Source organism: Rhineura floridana, chromosome 11 (assembly GCF_030035675.1).
Source record: "Rhineura floridana isolate rRhiFlo1 chromosome 11, rRhiFlo1.hap2, whole genome shotgun sequence".
Lineage (NCBI taxonomy): Eukaryota > Metazoa > Chordata > Lepidosauria > Squamata > Rhineuridae > Rhineura > Rhineura floridana.
In genome coordinates, this window is record NC_084490.1 from 45,056,229 (window position 1) to 45,078,369 (window position 22,141).

The 22,141-nt window shown below is 43.8% G+C and overlaps 1 protein-coding gene across 1 annotated transcript; it reads right to left on the minus strand.

The window, feature by feature from the left end:
* Positions 1-313: 313 nt before the first annotated feature.
* On the minus strand, positions 314-21,791 carry CDK5RAP3 (CDK5 regulatory subunit associated protein 3). Its single transcript, XM_061588949.1, has 11 exons — positions 21,666-21,791; positions 21,195-21,295; positions 19,391-19,439; positions 18,106-18,284; positions 14,756-14,892; positions 13,159-13,303; positions 9,801-9,882; positions 7,221-7,309; positions 4,143-4,348; positions 2,746-2,917; positions 314-622 (listed from the first exon to the last, which is right to left on the minus strand). The coding sequence occupies exons 1-11, from the start codon at positions 21,706-21,708 to the stop codon at positions 557-559; spliced, it is 1,269 nt and encodes a 422-aa protein (XP_061444933.1). The 5' UTR covers positions 21,709-21,791; the 3' UTR covers positions 314-556.
* Between the last annotated feature and the right edge of the window lie 350 nt (positions 21,792-22,141).

The following is a 22,141-nucleotide window of genomic DNA, read 5'->3' on the forward strand; positions in this document are numbered from 1 at the left end:
TGAAAAAGATTCCCAACCCCTATCTGAGAGAGAGGGGAGGCTTGTATCCCAGTGGTGCTGTTTCAGGGACAGAATGTGTAACCCAACAGCAGCAAGATTTCTGTTCTAATTGGAACATCTACCCCAAGGCCCACCAAAGAACCAAGACCTCAGTGTCACTCACAGAGGTCTCTATTATCAGATTAGTGAGAGCAGTGAGCTTCCTTGGGAGACACAAAAAGATTTCAGATGGGGCTTATACCCCAGAGAGACACCAAGGAGGAGCCATTTTGTACTTCCCTTGGCCAAAGACGATGGAAGATTAACACAGGAGTTAGGGTGGAGGCTTTTATTCAAACACCAAGTATCTGTTAATGAGAGTCAAAGCCCCATGCAGGATGGGGGCCAGGAAACCTTTCCACTAGCAACCCCACACTCCTGGTGCTTGGCCAGTTAGCATTCCTTCTCCTTGGTTCTTCTCCCTGACATCCCTTCTCTTTGGTTTTGGATGTGATTGATGCCTTGCCACTCCAATGCCACAAAGGATGTCCAAGGTGTACATGCATGCAGGGAGAAGTCAGAGGGAGGCACCCATCAGGTTCACAGGTCGGCCATTGTACCGTTTAGAGATGTCTGCTTCAATCTGAAAGACAGAATGCCCACAGTCAGGTGTCCCCTGAAGCCAAGCTGCAGACACCTCTACTTCAAGGAAACTGAGCTTTTGTAAGCTTTGACCGTCCCTTATGGGGAATGCCTTGTGGTTTTCTGGAGGCCCCTATAAAAGCTGCTTATCCTAATGGTGTATTTGCACACAGGGCCAACCAATGAGTTTAGTGCTTAAGGTGGAAAATCCAAATAGTATCCCAACTTCACTAAACAGCTTAGAACAATTCACAATGCCGCAGGAAGCTCTCCTATGGAAGCCACATTGCAATGTGCAGAAGCTGTTCAAGCGTTCCCTCCCCACAGCCTCCCTACTCCCACTCCTGCTGTCAGCTTTCACCATGGTTAGAGGTTATGTCTGGAGACCAGATCTGGAGGCTGGGTTCAAATCCTCGTTAAGCAAAAGAACAGGAAGAAGGGAGAACATGGGTTGGGGAGAGGGAGGGAAAGTGCAATACCCCAGATGGTTCTCAATCCTTGAATCGTGATTAAGGGGCAGACCAGGTTTCAAACTATACCAGACCCAGAAAAAAATCTGACCTATATAAAGTCAGGCCATTGGCCTACCTAGTTCCTACTACTGTGATTTACAATGTCTCCCAAAAGGCAGAGATCTTTGTGAGTCCTACCGTTTGAGGTCCTTTAACTGGCAATGCCAGGTACTGAACTTTGATCCTCTATATGAAAAACATATAGTCTACCACTGAGCTAAAAGTACCATATCATTGTTGTCATCATCATTATGCTCAGTGAACAACCAATGTTGATTGACTGTTGACGGGAGAAACCAGAAAACTCAAGAGCCAGGGAATGGAGTAGAGTGGCTAGAAACTTGAATGGGAGCACTCCGGTCTGCAAGATTTTGCTGCAGATAGCACAATAACACAGTTATGATCTGTATTAATTATGCAGTTAAATTAATTTTTAAAACTTTTTAAAATAATGGTGGACAATTTATTCTCCTACTAAACATGAGGAAAGGCAAAGCCTTGATTATTAGAAATCTTACTCAGTGCCCCAAGCACACTATACCCCAATTTTTCATTAACACTGAAAAATTGTAATAAGTTACTGATGGGCACAGGGGGTGGGATCAGCTTGTGAGATGTCACCAGATATTGGCCATATAGTTTCATATAGTTACATTCACAGTCACAACCCTGTGGCATCAGCACACTGGAAAAAACAGAAGCTGTCATTTGTGTATATCTTCAAACCTGCCAGCCCATCCTGCTTTGCTAAATATAAACATCTTTGGTATGTGCAGTGTGCTTATTTAACCAGTCTGGGAGTTACTGGTTTACATCTGTATTAGTCCATTTTCTACAAAACACATGCTTGTTGTCAGATGGAAGTTCTGGAACCAGAAGTCCTTAAAAATGAGCAACAATGTGGACTGTCCTTCAGCTGAAATTAGCTCCCAGGTTTTGACTGTACTATAACTAGACTATGTCATCCCATGGAACAATTAATGCAAAGAATATTTTTCCACTTTTAAAAAACATCAGGAGGTTAACACGTTAAGAAGCCGTAACCTCAAAGTTTTCTGATTCAAAGCAAAACAACAGTTTCCTAAGAAAAAGAAAAGGATCCTAGAATTACAGATTTTAGACATGTAGAATCACAGAGTTGGAGGGGGCCTTGCAGACCACTGTGTCCAACTCAATGCAGGAAATCCAGAGCTAGAGCAACCCTGACAACAGTTCCACCTTGAGCAACTCACCTCTCAGATGAAGACTGTTGAAATCGTTTATCTGCCTCTTAGCTCCATACTGACTGGATCACTAGTCCAACCTATCAGCCAGTTTACCTGTCTCCCAAGCTTCACCTCCTCCAGGCTTGACAGAAGCCTATTTGCAGATGTTTGCTGCAAACGTCAGGTGACATTTGCTCATGCTTCCCCCCCCCCAATGTGTTCCACTGTAGGTGTTACCCACCGGGAAGAAATATAATTGATGACAGCATTGGATCATACCATGACACCAAGTTCATTGTGTGTTGGAGCACATCTGAAAAATGAAACTGGTCTACAGACCTAGCCACAGCTGAACTTAGAGATGGAGATGGGACTCCCCCATCTCAGTGCCCTCCAACTGCACTTACCAGTTTCTGTAAATCTCTAGTTTTCTCCACAAGTATGTCAAGTTTTGGCTCCAGATTGGCCTGTTCTTCCAATGCCTCCTGCCGCTTCTGAACCATCAGCTCCTTCTTCAGGAGTAGCAGGTCAGCCTGTTTCAACCTCTGGCGGAGGAGCTCGGTCACACGGTCCACATACCTGAACCACAAGAGAATCCATGGAACACCTGTAAGCAAACTCTTGTCTGCTACAATCCTAAATGACTACACATACTGATCCCACTCAGAGATCCTAGCATCATAGGATTAGAAATGACCATCTGGTTCAACCTCCAACACCAAGCAAGCCCATCCATTACCCCCCATTAAAGCATTCAGTTTTATTTGTGGATGTTGTGTTTTCTTTTTGCAGAAGTAGACTTTTTTTGGGTAGGGGAGGGAAACTTCCATATGGCAGCTCAAGAAAAGGTCAGGAATGGTGTTAGAGGGGTCACATTCTGCAACTGTCTCTGTGGAGAAAGAAACAGATTTAAAAGCAAAGAAGAGCGGTAGGAGGCGCATGCAAGGTGGCATACTATCCCCAAGTTTAAGCAATTGATCAGTGTGACTCAGTTGACGAACAGGCTGATCTTAAAAAAAGTTTACACAAAAGTTTAGTCCCACTCAGCTGAATGGAACTTATTCCATTAAAGTATGTTTTCACCTTCAAAAAGTTGCCAGCCCTAATTATGGCATTTCTAGTTGGTGCTTTAGCCGATAACCAAAATTATAAGCATTTCAAGGATGTGCAAGAATTCTCACATAAACACAACATTTTCTGTTGTCTACAGCACAGCACACAGCAATAGAAATGGATTAAGAAAGACTGCTTGCGAATGCTGTTATGTATCTTGGATGCACTGAATTAGGACACTGATACTCACCCCCACAACAACACCACAACTTCTCAATGAAGGACTTTAAAAGACCATGAGAGTGGAGCATGTAGTTGTGCAGGACACAGAAACTAGAGTTATAGAACACTGGACTCTTCTTAGGATTCTTGTATGTTGTCTAAACAATGTCTAATTCCAGCTTGCAATGGTACTAGAAACTTGTGCCTTCCCTAAAGCAAATCCTAAGATCATCCAGAAATCTATATGCCAAATTCCAGATGCTACACAGCCTCCATACCACTGAAATTCCTGTTCCATGTTATCACTTCTTTCAATATTTTTCTCATCTCCCCTCTACTTCAACCCAATGATGATCAATCTTGGGCCCTGCACTATTAACAGGCATAATTACTATCAGGATTGGAGACAAGAAGAACTATGTCTGCTATATAGCCCACAAGGGGTAAGAAAAAGTAACTCGCATGTGCCCCCAAAGAGAGGATCTTACCCCAAAGGGCAGAGTTAGATATGAAGGAGACATCCACTAACCTCGGGGAAGCAAGGATCATGAAAAGATGTTGCATTCTCAAGCTGGTCAGCTGGCCAATAAGATCCTGGATGGCTGCTACCATGGCATCCAATTTCTCTTTGTTCTGGTCTTGCAGAATGGGCGGAGCTAGTTGGAACTGGCTCACTGATAGGATGTCTGCCTCTTCACTTGTCTCAGCAATGCGCTGGGAAAGGAAGATCTCCAGCTTTGGCGGGGGGGCAGGGGAGACACAAGAGAAGTAGGAAGTCAGAAAGCATAACCACCTGCCTTCCAATGAACTGTCTAACCTCAGGTTCAACGAAGAGGAAGGCAGTGAAGAAGTCACTGGATGGAAGGTCAGTGGATGGAAGTTCTCAGGGATTAATTTGAACCAGATCTTACTAGGCCTCAGCCCAAGACGCTCTTTTCAGTGCCAAGGCTCAGCTCTGGAACATGCACAGCAATAAAAGAAGGAAACAGAACTTTTGTACATATGCAGAAAATTACCATCCTCTTTAAAGGCTTGCTAGCCTCCATTCATTTTCCAGTTCCTAGGTTAAATGGCACGACACAAGTTTGAGCTCCAGAACTTCTCATTTTAGAAATAAGCCATTGGTGTTCTGAGAAACTTGGGTCTCGTTCCCCACTGTACCAGATAAGTCAGAGCTAAATGCAGGAGTACTGAGATACAGAAGATATGGCATGTTTTCAAAATCAAATGCGATCAGGTGTAGCTGTCTGGTACTGACCATAGGCCACAACAGATGCCTGAGAGTTATTTGGCAGATAAGAGTCAGGACCATGAGTAACTCCAAGCAAACAAATTACTGGACCAAACTATCGCTCCCAAGCTTTGCCCTCTTCCTGCAGAATGGAGAGCCTTGAAGGGGTGGTCCTGTAGCCTGCAGCCTAGCACTCCATCTCCTCTCTTCCAGTTCTGCCTTGCATATTGCCTGTGCTGGTGAGCAGGCTTTGGAGACGGTAAGGTCCCTGGTGTAAAAGTGGACAATTCTCCAGAAGGATCTGTCTCTGGGCATCCCAGTTCAAGGGACTTTGAACCAAGTGGCTCCTGGCTGACAAGCTTTGGCTCTGCATTGGGGTCTACATCTGGGTTCAGCAACTCTGTACTGGGCTTCCTGATACAGCAGTTTTCTTCTTTGTGACAAGAGTGCTGGCTACTGTTCAGGATCAGGATCATGACACCAACAGAGTGGCTCAGAGTATCAACTACAAGCCCAGGAAGTCAAATCTCGCTTCAGTCATGAATTCAATAAGTATCCTTAGCCTAGCCACTATCTCAGCCATGCCTGCCATCTGTGGGAGAAGGATAATAGGGACCTACTTTAACAGGACTCTTATAATGATTAGTGAGGTAATATACATGAAGCACTTTGAATACTTGAAACAAGCTATATAAATATAATTATCATCATCTTTTAATGTGGTTGAGTTATCTCTTAATGATTCCACCCTTTCATACCCCCAGTCAGGATGATTAAAGTTTCAGTTGTAACAGGGAGGATATATTTCCCCACCCCCAGTGTTTTCAGGGCAGCCTCACAAATTAGAATAATCTATATTTTTCCAAGTATGAAACTGGAAGCAACATTCACAAAAAATGGACTAAACTTCGTATTAACTGCTGAAGAGTGGTGGAGAAGACAGGCCTTTGAACTGACATTCCATACTATGTCTATGCACCTAGTGGCCATACTAGTAATAAGTATCAGTGAGATCCGATTTGTTTCCCTAGATTAATTAATTTGGACTTTAAGAGCCATGTTTTTGTGCATGTTCTCTTAAGGTCCAGTTTTTACCAATGCTGTGTCTGAGCCACACCACTTCAAACTGCTGGTGAAGGCTCAGACGACTGAATGCTCCTCTCTGTACAAAAATCCCCTCTACACAGAAAATTAGCTGTCAAGGGAAGCTTAGCCAAAACACAGGCTTTCCACATTAGTGGGAACTAGGCCTGCTTTCACCTCAAAGAAAATGTTTTTTTCAGAGACTGAAGCACAAAGAATTGAGCAAGAGGATTGTGATGTTCCTATATTAATGTATATATGGTAAGTGTTGTTGTTTTAGAAGATACATGGTAAGTGGAGTGAAAGAGGAGGGGGAGTGAATGGGCAGTAGAATGCGAGATGATTGGCTGAGTGTTTAAAATGGCTGAATGTATAAAAGGAAGAGTGAGAGTGGAATCGGGGGGGGGGAGAAGAGAACTGAGTGGGTTGCTTGGTGGGGTTTAGAGAGTTGTTTGCCAGGAGGGAGGTGGAGTTCGGATTAGTATTGAGTAAAACCATATGCTTATGTGCCTTAAGAAGAAATCTTGTTAATCTTGTTAGCTTTGTTATCTGTAATAAATACTTAATTTGGTTTACCAAAGGCCTGATCCTTGGCTGGGGTTTCACAGACCAGAAGGGAGGGTAAGGTAATGACCAAGGCTGAAGGGGAACTGTAACAAATGGTGGCAGCGGTGAAGAGAATAACAATACCAGTATTCAGAGTCTCTGGGAATACTAGTATTGGGACGTTACTGGTGGTTGCCTAGCAGGGGGATCTGTTGAGATCTGTGCTACAGCGGGGAGAGAAACCATAAGAGAGAGCGGTCCGGACTGGTGGAGTCCCTGATGGTGCCTAGAGACAGGCAGTAACCACGAGCAGGTAGGAACCTGACAGGGAGAGCCAGGGAAGGACGCATCACAAGGATCCCCCCCAGTTTTCCCCAAAACTCTGAAAGTGAAGTCCAAATGGGAATCAGCATCTTCATATCACATCCTTTATCCTGAAGAGAAGTGAGGCTTAACAAGTTGGAACTGGGGGCTCCCCAGATCCATGTCAATGGCACAGAGGCATATAGGCTGCTTCTTTTTTTTAAGGAGAGGAAAGGATCAGTGTAGAAAAAAAGGATTAACTGTGGTTTAAATCAGGAATGGGAAACCTATGGCCCTCCAGATGCTGTTAGACTACAGTTCCCATATGCCTGACTACTAGAGATGCTAGCTAGGACTGACAGGAGTTGGAGTCTAACAATATCTTCAAGGCCACATGTTCTCCTTCCCTGGTTTAAAACTAGCACTGCATACACTCCTGTTTACCTCCATAAGCTCATCAATGAATTGATTCCTGGTCTCTGGGGTCTCCAAAAGGGTGAGAGCATCAGGTCCTCGTGCGACTCCCTCTGCAGCTGGGTGCAGAGAACAGAGGGGGAATTAAAATAGATTTCATTTTAAAATAAATACTAAACGTACTGAAGTAACAACTCAGCCTGTCCTTCATCTTTCTACTCCCATCCTACAGAAAAGGAGTGGAAAGATCCCACTCAAAGGTTCTTGGCAATATTACAGTTTAATACCTCTTCACACCCTTAACAGGACTTGCAAATGGGAAATCTTGTTGAAGGATGGGATGTAGTAGTGGACCCAGAATTCTCAATTCTGAGAATTGCAGCTTTCATTTCAAAACAAAAAACAAGTTTCTAGCCCTTATAGCTACAAAAGCCAACTGGAAATTTGCGAAATGTCTGGTGTTATCTCAGAAACCATAACACACATGAGATGGGCTGGACTCAGATCACAGAGCTCTTTCAACAGCTAGGAAAAATAGGAAATTATGCAAACATTATACGCAGATCTGCTTAATTCTGCATCATTTATACAGGTCATAATTTATACAGATTCTCTTGGCACAAAAACTAGATTAAAATGCAAAATGTTGATTTATTGGTTCTTTTAAAAGAGGCAGTCCCCAGTTGTCATAGAGAAACTGACCCAGGAAGTGGTCCAATTCTTACATACCAATGTGGCAGCATATTACAGTAGGGCCCCGCTTTACAGCACTTCGCTAATGCAGCGGTCTCAATTAGGCGCAATTAGACTAAAGCCGCACTCATACGGCGCTTGTTCCGCTTTTACGGCAGTTTGGGGGCATTGCGCGCCATTCTATTCAATGAGTTCCGCTTTTTGGCGGTTTTCACTTTTCAGTGGGAGTCTGGAACGTAACCCGCCGTATGAGTGGGGCCCTACTGTATACAGGTGGAAGGATTTTTCTGTGTCTTAGAACAAGGCAACATACAAGCTAGTAGTTCTCAGTTCTTAGCCGTGACAACTCCCATGAGCTTGTAGGCACAGATCGCACACACACACAAAAACACACTGTAGCTCACAAAGTTGGTCACAGATGGTACCAACAAGTTATTGGTGGTCTCTTCCAACCTAAATAGCTCTCACTTCTGTGTTGCACATGTCAGGGGTGCAAATGAGAAATTCTGGGCCTGGAAGCACAGAATATGGAGATTTGTATCAGTCACCCAGGACCTACTAGAAGAGCTGGTGCAGTCTTTACCCTGATCCAGAGTAGTGACCTTGGGTCAAGCTCAACTTCCACACTTTGCTCTGGAGAAGTCAGTACCTTATCAAAAATTATTAACTTTCTGGCAATGTCCTTTATGATGACTGTCTAGATACTGCAGGAATCACTCTCCCCTCCCCCCCCTTCAACTTTCCCAACAACGACAGGCCGGACTGTTAAATCACAAGATAACTTCCTCTCTAGGCTACCGTTTCATGATGCAGACTGGCACACAGAATAAATCTACTTGTGAGGGGCATCTAGCCTTCTCCTACTATAGGATATCCCCCATTATGAGGGATTGCCTCAGATAAAACAGAAATCAAGACTGAATCCAGCAGCCTCCAACCATTTCCGTTTTTCAGAAATGTCAATTTCATGCTTGCAAAGGAAAATCGACTTATGAAAAGGGAAGCTGCTACAGATAGTTGTTTGAAGCCAGAAGTGTGAAGACAGCTTGCCTGGGAGTATGCTGGAACATGCACTTATCACTACTAATGTCCACAGTCAGAAACTACCAGGACAACGTTGGACAACTGGAAAAATAAATCAAACAAATACAGTGAGGAAGGAGTGTTGAGGGGAACACAGGCTGGTCTGTGGATGAGGATCCATTACAGGAGCAGAAAACACATATCCAACAGCACCCTCTTGTGTATGCTTCTTTCCCCAGTTCAGGCATCAGTTAGGCTGACTCAGAGAAACATGTTATATTTGCTGAGGTAACACCCCTGTTTAAGGGTAGAGGGAGCATTAGTGTGGGAAAACTGAAGGGAGGAATACTTAACCCCTCCCACAACTGCCAATTCTCACCTACAAACACCCCCACCAGCACCATTTCCCCCTCAGTCAGGCTTGCTTTCAGTTTCAGACACTAGTTGGGGAGAAAACACACAATTCACCATACATTTAAAGAACATTTAAACCCAGTGGCTTCCCCCAAAGGATCCTGGAAATGGTAGTTTGTTAAGAATGCTGGCAACTGTAGCTCTATGTGGAGCAAACTACAGTTTCCAGGATTCTTTGAGGGAAGCCATAGGCTTTAAATATATGGTGTCTATGCAGTCTTAATATGGGCTAGAGGGTATATCTAGATAAGAAATCGGTGGGTGGGAAAAAAGAGTTGAAAACTCTACCCACCTGCTGATTCTCACCTGCAAGTACTAATCCCAGCTCTGCATTTGACTCTACAAGAAAAATATGGGTTTGGGAGCTCTGCATTTTCTTCACAGTGTATTGTTCTGTCCTTGGCTCTATGCTTCACCCCTACTCTTTACCATATGTACATATTCACCTCCTGCCAGAATTAAGGAGCTAGAGGTGCTTACCTTCACTGCCAGCTTCCATCACCATGATCTGAGCTGTATCATCACTCCCATCTCCCCAGTCTATACCTGCAGCACTGCACTCCTGTAGAAAGGGAGAGTCATGCTACTTCAGTGAGTAATATCAGCAAAGATGCCTAAAGCCAGGACAGCTGTGATCACATCATATGACTAGATGTCAAACTAGCAGGCCCTGGAACCTTAGACTTGATATATTTATATATAGTTTCTTGTCCGTACATTTGCAAAAGAAAATCTTTAAAATATTATAACTGTGGGGTGGTGCTTGGGCCACAGCCTAAAGATTTGGTGTAAATAAAAGTGTTTCTACAATGCCCTGGGCACACAGAATTGAAGTTCACATTAGTGATGTCAGAATATAGGTGCAGACAGATATGGAAGACACCTACTTCAGCATCTGACTCCAGAGAAATCCCCCAGTCTATCTCCTCACTTGCTCCTTCAACTGAGATCCCATAATCAGCTGCTTCAGGGGCAGATGCTGATTCTCCTCCGTCTCCAAAGTCACCCCAGTCAATCTGCAACCGGAACAGCAAGCATGTCCTCAGTAAACAAGGTTTCATTGGATGATTTTGAAGGCATCACCTCTGCATCTACCCTGACTCAAGGTAATATTATGGGGTTTTTTCTCGAAAGTAGCAGTCGCTATAAGGTTTTTAATTCCTGTAATCCAGGGGTGGCTAACCTGTGGTCATCCAGATGTTGCTGGAATACAACCCCCATAATCTCTGGCCTCTGGCCATGTTGCCTGGGGCTGACGGGAGTTGGAGTCCAACAGGGCTGTAGTTCAGTAGTGGAGCACATGCTTTGCATGCAAAATGTCCCAGGCTCAGACCCTGGCATCTCCAGGTAGGGCTGGGAAAGACCTCTGTGGGAAACCCTGAAGAGGTGTTGCCAGTCTGTGTTGACAATACTGAACTACATGGGCCAACAGTATGACTCTGTATAAGACAGCTTCCTATGTTCCTAACAAAATCTTGAAGGTCACATGTTTGCCACCTCTGCTGCAACTTTTCAGACTGAACATTAGGAAGGACTTCCTGATGGTAGCCAGTGTTGCAGCCATGTTAATTTAGATCCTGAACTAAATGATCTTATACCCCCCGCCCTTAGACAATTGTGTGTATTATTTCAGCTGTGAAGCACACAATTAACATTTCTCTTCTCTCCCATCCCCAAACACCATTCAATCTTTTGCAACTGCTTCTACATACCTGATATGTTAGACTCAAAGAAAAATCAGTTTGCTAACCCAAATTTAAAAAATAATAATACATGGAGCATGTGCAGCTTCACATTTTAAAACTCACTTAAATCAGAGCACCATCATGACGACAGAAATAAAATTGAGTTTGCCTCTGCTGCCTTGATGCAAAATGCAGTTTGGTACAGAAAAGGATTTTTTTTTTTAAGGTAAAAATAATTTAAAAATGAGCATCTCTAATCATATACATATCTGACTGGCCGTCCTGACTGTAAAATATTTTTTTTTAATGGAAGGACGCTGCAGGAACCAGGGTCAGCCCCAGGTGGCCCCCAGCATGCCCATGCTGAGCCATATGCTGCTGCCTTCTTCATCTACCACTCTCTGGGTGGTCACTTGACTTTGACTTCAGCCCTGATGGTATGAACTATTGCAACAGTGGAACAGACTGCCTCAGAAGGTGATGAGACACTCCTTTGTCAGTGGATTTTAAGCAGAGACTGGATGGACACCTATCTGCGATGCTGAAGTGGTGGATTTCCTGAATCGTCAGGATGTTGGACTAGATGACCTCTGAGGTACCTTCCAACTGTTTGATTCTGTTTTTGTCTTCATGATCACACAGTGACACACAATCATGGATTCAGTCCCTTTTATGTGGTTATTTTTAGATAACAAATATACAAAATGTATTGTTGCTTTCATGTCTACCCTAGTAGCAACTAGAGACAAGGGGAGAGATGAGACTGCAGGGCCTCTCCATCAGTGCCGCTGAAAGGCTAGCAACTTTGGCTCCTCCTCCAAAGCTTTCCATTCCTATTGGTCACTACAAGAACTTTGTAATTAAGGATTAGTGCCTGAGCTTGGTCTTTTCCTATTCCCTCCCAGTCCCTTTTATTTGTGTGTTGTCTCTCTTATTAGATTGTGAACCTTCTCACTGGTATCTGGAAGCCTTTCTTAGCTGAAGAGCAGGATAAAAATGCTAATAATAATGCTTACTAATAAAAATAACCTAGTCATGTAGGCCCTTAATATTCTCATTTTGCAGATGGTGAAGGTGGGGGGAATGGAGACCAAGAGACAGCAACATTCCAAATACCATCGAGTGAGTTCACAGCTCAGATGGGATTGGAACTCAGGTGTCCCTGATATAATTCCAATCAACTGGTCCACAATGAGTTTGAACATTCAGTGATCTCAATTTGTCTCTCCACACATCAACCGACCAATATATTGAACTGAACCTAGCAGAATATAAATCTGTGCTCACAATTCTTGCGGTAGGCAAAACTAGCATAATTTTAAATAAGTGACCCTACAAAAACACATAGGCTTGGATTCTGAGGATTCTTCCGTTCTTGGAAAGGTCTCTGATCTGATGGAAGCTCCTATAAGTGGAGGTAGGGGGGAGGGGCCAATTTTGATCACTTCTTTCTGAGACCCTCAGGGCCATCACCCAAGCTGTTCTGGAGGGTTCTCATAGGAACACATAAGAATATAGGAATTTGCCTTATACCAGGTCAGACCATTAGTCATTCTAGCCCAGTATCACCTATGCTGAATAGTAGCAACTCTCCAGGATTTCAGACTGGAGTCCTTCCCAGCTCTACCTGGAGATGACAAGGATTGAACCTTGGTCCTTCTGCATGCAAAGCATGTGCTCCACCACTAAACTAAGGTCCTTTCTTTTCTGTGTGTGCCCATCCTCCACACACTTGAATTGTGTACCAAAGGTTGATGCATGTGCCTTATAGCAGGTAAGACCACTGGCCCATCTAGCTCAATATAGTCTACATTTGACTGGAAGTGGCTCTCCGGAGTTTCAGAAAGGGGTCTTTCTCAGACCTACCTAGAGATGCCAAGGATTGAACCTTCTGCATGCAAAGCATGTGATCAACTGGTTGCTGTTGAAAACAGAATGCTTATTTAAGTGAGATTTTGTCTGATCCAGCAAAGCAATTCTTATGTTCTTATGCTTAATCCCAAATGTACAGAATGCATCTTACAAACGCATACTAGTACTATATGTTTGTCATTGCTTGCATGAGACCTATGTTATTATTTTTTACCCATTAGCGTATATATACAATTCATTTACATTTCACTGCGCCCACTTTGACCACCAAATGGACATACCGCCTCCTCGTCTACCACTTCCTTCACTTCCTCCATCTTTGGCCGTTCTACTGCAGTTGGTTTCACCCCTCGCCTCCACTCGTAGATGGTGGTGTTGCCCTGGGCCTGCATGTGCCTCAGTAATGGGACCACCTGTTCTGTGGAGCTAGAATGCAAGGCAGGAAAACTGAGATTAGGGAGAAAATGCAGGGTATCAAAAAGACCATCCCTTGCTCAAACCCACTTTACTGACGGTACCTTGCTATGGTTGGTAAACCAGAGATAATCTGCTGTCTCTTGGGAATACAGCTATACTTAGAAACTGAAAGCACTTGTAAATAAAGCTGGCATGTTTTTTTTCACCAGTTTTACCCCAGGGTCTTTAGCAGTGTCTTCACATACATAGATCTAGCAGGGGAAGCTTTCTCTACCAGTTATCTCCTGCCAGAAAAAAAAGCTTCCCTTTCTCAATTTTTACAATTTTTAGGTTTATTTACAATACGTATTTTGGCATAATAATCATTCCGATTCCCCAGTGGGAGATGTAGTCCTATGAGGGGGCCAAGAGCATCCTCATCTCACTACTATACCCAGGATTCTCAGTGGAAAGCCATAATCATACAACTTGCATAAAACACATACATTTGAATTTTAGATATATTCTGCATGCCAGACTATTGTTGAAGACATAGAAGAGCAGAGCAAACAAAACAGGTGACAACCATACACAGGAAACACTTTTCATCTTAAACTGGTTAAAATGTACAGCCAACACATCAGGGATGGAGAATCCAGATGTTGTTGGACTCCAATTCCCATCAGCCCCAGGGCAGCATAGCCAATGGTCAGGAACGATGGGAATTGTAGACTCCTTTGGGTAAGACGTCTTACATATTTCTCAGCTCCTCAGAGCAGCCTTTCATATATCTGAAGGCTTTAATCAACTAACAGGTGGTCTAACTGTGGAGAGAGCAAAAGGATTGTGGCCTCTCTGCCACACAGTAAGCCAGACCACAATGTAGTCAGGGCTGGTTCATATGTGCAGGTGCATCACTTGGCTTTGAGGGCTGGCAGCTGAAAGCATAAACTGATTCTACTGAAAAAATTGCACGTGAGATGATGCGCCAGTGTTCTATTTGTGGTTCTAGTTCTATTTGTGGTTTAAATCCATGATGGCCTGATCATGAGATGATGTAGTTATTAGGGAAGGATCAAAACTCACTGTCAGGGCACAGGCTTTTCATACAGGTTCCCAGTTCAATCCCTGGCATTTCTAGCTGGCTGCTAGATAGACCTTAGCCTGAAACTCTGGAGAGCTGCTGCCAGTCAGTATAGACCAAGGATGGAGAAACTGTGGCCCTCCAGATGCTGATCATCCCTCATCACTGGACATGCTGTCTAGGACTTGTAGTCCAATAAGATGGAGAGGGCCCCAAGTTCTCCATCCCTGATACAGCTCCTGGGGACTGCACCCCCAGGATGTTTGGCATGCAAAGCCTGTGCTGTACTATTGAGATATGACCCCTGCCCCGTGGCATCAGCAGATCTTAAAGAAAGAGGAGGAACATGTGCAGGGGGAAAAAAGGGTTCTAGACCCATCTCAGTTACTAGCACCTACCTGTCACACACAAACTGCACACAAGCCTGGTATAGGTTGATGGCTTCCAACAGCCCCTTGGCTCCAGTCCCAATTTCATCAAGCTGTGATGGCAGGTCTTTCACCAAGGCCAGAAGCTCCTGGCGCACATCTACCCCCTGAAAAAATAGAGACGGGGGTTCATAAGAATAGTCAGTCACTGTTCAAGATGACTGTGCTATGACCAATTACTGCTGCTGTAAAGGACCTTCTGTATAATTTAAGCTCTAACTGAACTGTCACACATTATACTTTTGCATTCCACTGCTATTTACAGTGCCTTGTAAAAGTAATCAGACTCCTGACCAATGCTCTTATATTACTGAATTACAAATGGTGCATTTTAATGTTGTTCTGTATAATATTTTAGTCTTAAACACTGAAACTCAAAATCAATTATTGTAAGGTGACATTGGTTTTATGTTGGGAAATTGTTTGTAAGAAACATAAAGCACTGAAACGTGTTGCTTGCATAAGTATTCAACCCCCCACATTAATATTTGGTAGAGCCACCTTTTGCTGCAATAACAGCTTTAAGTCTTTTGGGGTAGGTATGTACCAGCTTTGCACACAGTGTTAGAGGAGTTTTGGCCCATTCTTCTTGGCAGATTCCCTCCATGTTGCTCAAGTTGGTTGGATGTTGCTTGTGGACCATAATTTTCAAAGAGCATCACATATTCTCAATGTAATTGAGATCAGGACTTTGACTGGGCCACTGTAGGACATTCATCTTTTTGTTCTTGAGCCACTTCAATGTTGCTTTGGCCTGGTGCTTGGGATCATTGTCCTGTTGAAAAGGGAATTTCCTCCCAAGCTTCAGTTTTTAGTGGACTGAAGCAGGTTTTCTACTTCCCTGTATATTGCTCCATCCATTCTTCCTTCAATTTTAACAAGATGCCCAGTCCCTGCTGATGAAAAGCATCCCCACATGATGCTGCCACTACCATACTTCACTGTAGGGATGGTGTGTCTTGAGGCAAGGGCAGTGTTAGGTTTGCACGACACATAGTGCTCTGAGATTTGGCCAAAAAGCTCTATCTTGGTCTCATCTGACCACAAAACCTTTTCCCACATCACAGCTGGGGCACTCTCCTTCTTTCTGGCAAACTCCAGACGTGCTTTCAAATGGTACCTTTTGAGTACCGGCTTCTTTCTTGACACCCTCCCATATAGGCCAGTGTTATGCAGAGCTCTTTATAGGTTGACTAGTGCACCATTACTCCACTCCCAGTCAGTGAACTCTGTAGCTCCTTCAAAGTGATTGTTGGCCTCTCTGTGGCTTCTCTCACAAGTCTCCTCCTTGTTCGAATGCTGTTCGAATGTTCGAATTTTGAGGGATGGCCTTTTCTTGGCAGTGCCTGGGTGGTGTGATGCACTTTCCACTTCTTCATTATTGATCCAACTGTGCCCACTGGGATATCCAAACACTTGGATATTATTTTGTACCCTTTTCCTAAACTATGCATTTGTATTACATTCTCTCGCTTCTGTAGAATGCTCTTTGGTCTTCATTTTCCTTCAGATCCACAGCCTGACCAATGATCCTTCAACAGTGGGGGTTTTATCCTGACAGTGTGACAGCAACTTTAATGGTTCAGAGGTGGAGGCCAATGGTAAGGTAATTGTGTCCTCAATAGGGCATTTTCTTTCATCTGTGTAAACTGGGAGCTTCCACAGCACAGGGGTTGAATACTTATGTAAGCAACATGTTTCAGTTTTTTATGTTGCTTACAAAAATTTCCCAACATAAAACCAATGTACAATAATTGATTTTGACTTTCAGTGTTTCAAAATAAAATATCATACAGAATGAAATTACAATGTACTGTACTGTTTGTAATTCAGTATTATGAGAGCATTAGTCAGGGGTCTGAGTACTTTTGCAAGGCACTGTAACTCCAATATTTGCATTCCTCCCCCGTCCCACTTTACACCCATTTGTATCTATATTTGACAACAGAGGAGCACACTCCATGCATGTGATGTAGTGAAATCTAGTCCACAAAAGCTTATACTTTCTTAGGCTGCAATCCAATACACACTTACCTGGGAGTAAGTCCCATTGAACCCAATGGAGCTGAGTAGACATGTACTGGATTGCAGCCCTAGTCTCTAAGGTGCCACAAGATTCTTTATTGTCCAAGATAAGATCTGCCCAAGCCCTCTGTAGATTTTGGAGCTTTCTCCTGAATCTGCCTCCACATTTCCAGATTTTTCTCCAAAACTTCTAGAAACATGCTTTTAAAAACAACATCTGGAAGTTCAGTCTCAATAATATGGATCAAGATTACATTGACAACCAACAGACTAAACAGTTAGGTGTAGAGAAGAGAATATGTTAGATATATTGAGCACAGTAATCTTGGGAGAAATTGAAGAACAGGACTATTAATCATCTGAGAGTCTGCACAAGCATATTTTTGCAAAACATAATTCTGTTTGGTGTGTTTTCCTAATTTTTTTTAACAGATTCATGAAACTTTTTTAAAAAACAAATTCCTAGCCCTCATGGTGACAAAATATTTGAAAACAGGCAATGTCTATAAGATGCTTCAGAAGTGGAGGGCTAAGTTTATATTCCTAGATATTACCTATGAATTCCCTCTCCTATGTCACTGCCCCACATGTACCGCCCCGTTCTAAGTGATTAATTGCTAAAAAAAATAGAGATAATCAGAAGTTCCTGTAAGTCATGCTCTGTAGCTTGAACGTTGTTCCCCTTAAACCTAGATGTGCAGGTGTCTAGCTATGGCCACCAAGTGGTCAGACAAAGGCACAGTCTTCTTTATAACCTTCCATTCTCTGCAAGGGCTCAGAATATACACTGAGATAAGGCCTGGTTCAGATTAAGCCCTGCCTTTCTCCTTCCATGAGATCTTTTCTAACACCTCTAGTTAAAACAGTTCAGTCACAATTGAATCTGAATAAATAAGGCAAACTGAGGAAAATATCCCAGATTCCCAGAACTATCATACCAGTACTGATTTCATTCAAATTATTCATTTTCAATGCAGTATTTGATGCTTCAACACACAGAATGAGAGTGGGGATATTCTGGCAGAATGCATGAACAGTGCTGGCTATCAGCAAGGCCAATTTAACCACAAACCACTGAGACTGCTGCCCAGGAAACTGCTTGGGACCACATGTCTGCAGTAGGTCCTCTGCTGAGCTGTGCACCTTGGCAAGGTATTCATCCATATTGGCCCCTGATGCTAGTCCTGATAACTACAGTCCAGGTTGCACGTTTGGGGCCCTAACCAGGACTGGCATTCGGTCATCAGCCTCAAAAGCGATTAGGCATGGGGGTGGAGTAGAGGAGCCCTCTGTACCGTAATTCCATACTGCTTGCAGGAGCTGTAGAAGCGCTCCCTTGTCTCGGTGGCTGTCAGCTGGCACTCCTCCTCCTTGCGGCTGTATTCCTGCTGCAGTTGCTGGCACTTACTGATCTGTTTTTTGAGGGAAGGGATCTCATAGTTGACATTCCGTACCAGGAGACTGGCCAGCTCCACTGAAGGAGAAAAGACGATAGGAATTGAATGTTCTGTGTACATTTCAGCTCACCTGGCTTACTCACATCCTATAGATGGCTACTAGTACATTGTAACGGACAAGCCATTTCTACAACATCAGGCTGTAACACAGCGAGTGAAGAGAAGCAGGGCCACCTTCAGCTCTGTTGAAAAGAAGCTCTGTAGGGCTCTTCCCTCCCTCAAATGTCACCTGACAGCAATCATTATATCAGGCTGTAGCAGAGGGGGGGGAAAGAAGGAAAGCAGGGCCACTCCATCGTCTGAGCTGAAGGACTGCAAGTTTGAATGCTCCCCCATATCAAATACCCCTTTGACTGTTGAGAGAGAAGGCTAGGGAAAATCCCTTTTCTCTGACAGGTCTGCCAGCTACAGGCAGGGAATTTCTCATGTCAGTAATGTAATCCTCTACCAGCATTCTGAAATAGTATAGTCTAGGGATCAATTAACATAACTAGTGTATGGAATTTCTTTTGCAAGGATGTGATCACTACTAGAATAGATGGAATGGACAAATTCACAGAGGCTAGGCTACCTACCAAAGCAGATAAAAACAGGACCGCCTATTCAGAGGCACTTCAACTCTGATGAGCAATTGCTGGGGGCAAACAAAAAGGAATTACTCTCTTCATTGTATTTGACTTGTGAGTTTCCACAGACAACTAGCTGGGACACTGTGGAAGACAGAGTGCTAGACTAAATGGATCCTTGGTCTGTTCCAAGCAAGCAGTTCTTATAAAACAGAGCAGGAGCAAATGTGGCCCTTCAGAGGTTGCTACACTACAACTTCCATCATCCCTGACTATTGGCCCTTATGGCTGAGGCTGATGGGACATGGAATTCAATAACATCTGGAGGGCACAGGTTTCCCATCCCTATTGTAAGGGGAAATGGCTACTAGTACTGGCTACTTTCCAGGCAGAGAGACTAAAATGGTTGCAACAATTTTAGGATATTTAGTGGTATGAAAGGTGCAAGTACAGAATTTATAGGGCCCTGGTTACGGAAAACTGCCCAGAGAAATGAGTCATCTCTATTGCACTACTATACCTATGGGTCTCTATGCCACACATAGGGGTTGTCTTACCCAAGTAAGTGTTATCCTTTTCATACTGCGATATAATTTCTTGCCAGTCCTGGGAAAGGGAGACAAAAGCAAAAGTGGATGAGAACACCAGAAAGACAAACAGTCTGCAGTTCAAAGTACAGGTATGTAGGCTGCGAGGGTCAGAATGAGCAAGTCACCCATTTTTCCTATGTACTCTAGTACAGATGTAAGGAACATTTGGCCCTCCAGTTGTTGCTGAACTCCCAACAGCCCCAGCAAACAAGGCCAAAGGCAAAGGATGATTGGAGTTGCAGTTCAGCAACATCTGGAGGGCAAAAGGTTCCCATACCTGCTCTAGTAGCTCATTGGTTTATCAGCTTATTTTGCTCTAAGTGGGCTGGAACTCAAAAGAAACTGGTTTCTTTCCTGCACAGTGTCCAAGTGACAGTCAAAAGTTTTAAGCTTGCCTAATTTGTGTGTTGGGAGAGCACAGTACACCAATCATCCCAATAGATATTTTTTCTGATATAACAGTTCCCTGTTCTATATTCTGAGAGCCAGAGTTACAAGGAATATCTGAACAGCCAGGTGTGTGATATTGCATCAGGCTGGAGTAGCCAACCGGGTGCCCACCAGATGTTGTTGGACTCCCAACTCTCTTCAGAACCCAGCAGCATGACCACAGTAGAGATGATGGGAGTTGTAGTCCAACAACATTTGGAGGGTACCACTAACCCTGGATCTAGGGTTGCCGTCATCTGTCTCACCAGAGATTCCCAGACTGGACAGACATGAAAGTATGTGGATTCTCTGCAAGCTGGCTCCGCAGAGATGGATTGCTGTTGGACCTGGCAGCAAAGGTATGTTAGAGGGGAAGAGAGAAGGAAGTCTCCACTGTGGAGATTCGAGAATGAGCAGAATTACAGTACTGAATGCAGGATCCCTTATCTATCAAGTGAATTTTATGGCTTGCAGAATGAGCTGCTGATAAGATGCGTATGAGGGAAAGCAGGCAAATTTCTGCAGATCAGGGGTGGGCAACCTCTTTCAGCCCAAGGGCTATATTCCCTCATGGGCAACCTTCTGGGGTGGCAGGCCAGTAGTGATAAGAGTCACAATCGAAAGACGTGACACTTGCCTTTGTACAATAGGCTACATTCCAGCCACACAAAAACCAGAGGTTTCCACACACAGCCATCTCCCCAATCCTTCATCCAGGCAAGCAAATGGCATTACCACAGTTTGATGGCACATTCCAGTCAGGCAAAAGCATTCAAGAGAGCTAAGCAGGACTGGGGAGGGTTGTGCCTTGGGTAGAGTTGTGAGGGCCAAACAGAGAGGCCTGCAAGGCTGTATTTGGAGCCCAGGCCTAAGGATCCCTGTGCTTGCTATGGATCTTCATTTGTGGTGTCCACTTCTAACACCAGGATTTTCAATCTCTCCCTAATTTGTGCTCTACTTCAAGATGATAATTTAACAAAACCCTGCACCCCACAAAATATGTTTCCACTTTACTGCCATAACTTTTAGCACAAGCCACAATGCTACAGGAAAAGGCACAACACTCTCCAGGGGTATTTACCAGTATAACCTGGGGAAACGTTCCTTGTTGACCTCCAAATATGGTGATCATGGGGACTTTGGCTATGGACCATACAAAAATAAAATAAACATCTCTATCTGCTGAGCTATTCCAAGGGCAATGTTATGGGGCACAATCCACACTGTACCACATCTTAGTGTGGTAGACCTTGGAAGAATGGTCCTTGGAAGAAAGGCTTGGACCATGCCCAGTGTGGAATTCACCTTACGTAGAATACTCTTCCTCTTCATGCTCACTCACCTTCATACGCTGAGAAGAGTAACGGCCAAAGATGTTTTTAGTGGAGGCTTCTGTCCTCTTAAGGATCTCCACAATCCGCAGGCAGTGAAAATAGTGAATATCTGGAATCAGGGGGAGGAGGACTTTAATTCTCTTATCAGTTATGTCTCTTTCTATGAATCTCATCTTCTTTTCTCCAAAAAGACTGGGAAAATCCCAGGCACTTGATGTGCTCAGTATCAAGACATCTGAATGGAGAAGGACCATAGCACAGTAATAGAGCATTTGCTTTACATCTAGAAAGTCCCAAATTCAATCCCTGGCATCTCCAGTTAGGGCTGGGAGTGTCCCTGTCTGAAACTCTGGAGAGCCACTGCCAGTCAGTGTAGACAATACTGAGCTAGAAGAATCAATGGTCTTACTCAGAATATGGAAGTTTCCTATATTCCTGTCATTTGAAATATTTTATGGCTAGCTGTCACAGACACTCACATGAACCAGAGAGAAGCTGCTTGATCTCTTCATTCTCTGGCATGTCTTGGATGGCCACGGCAATCTTCTCACGAACAGTTCGAACCTGGCCCTGCCATTTCAGGCTACAATGTCTCCTGTCCACTAGCCATTCTGTAGAAGGAAGGTAGCCACATTGAACACAAGAAGGGAAGACCACTTCCTATCCCAAGAGATCCACTCTACAATAAGTAGCAGTGTTTTAAAATAAAGATCCAGCCTTTTAAAAAGCAACACAGCAACCTTAAGTTGGAGGCGCCCTCTGGTTTTGCTCCTCTTGTCTATTTTATAAGAAAGATAAAGGCTGCATACACGCCATACATTCAAAGCACATGACATCCCCCAAAGAATCCTGGGAACATACCAAGCAGCTTGCTAGTCTGTATGTCAATTGGTAAATTCTGATAGTCCTGTTGGAATAGAAACAGTGAGAGAATTAGAAGTCCCAAGGAAGACTA

Bases quoted from the DNA above. Each gene is read 5' to 3' on its own strand.
- CDK5RAP3 (XM_061588949.1), bottom strand. From the start codon at position 21,708: ATGCCAGAGAATGAAGAGATCAAGCAGCTTCTCTCTGGTTCAT. The intron at 21,296-21,665 runs GTGAGTGTCTGT...CCCTGATTCCAG, and splicing joins GCAGCTTCTCTCTGGTTCAT to ATATTCACTATTTTCACTGC. The intron at 623-2,745 runs GTAAGTGCAGTT...TCTGTCTTTCAG, and splicing joins CTAGAGATTTACAGAAACTG to ATTGAAGCAGACATCTCTAA.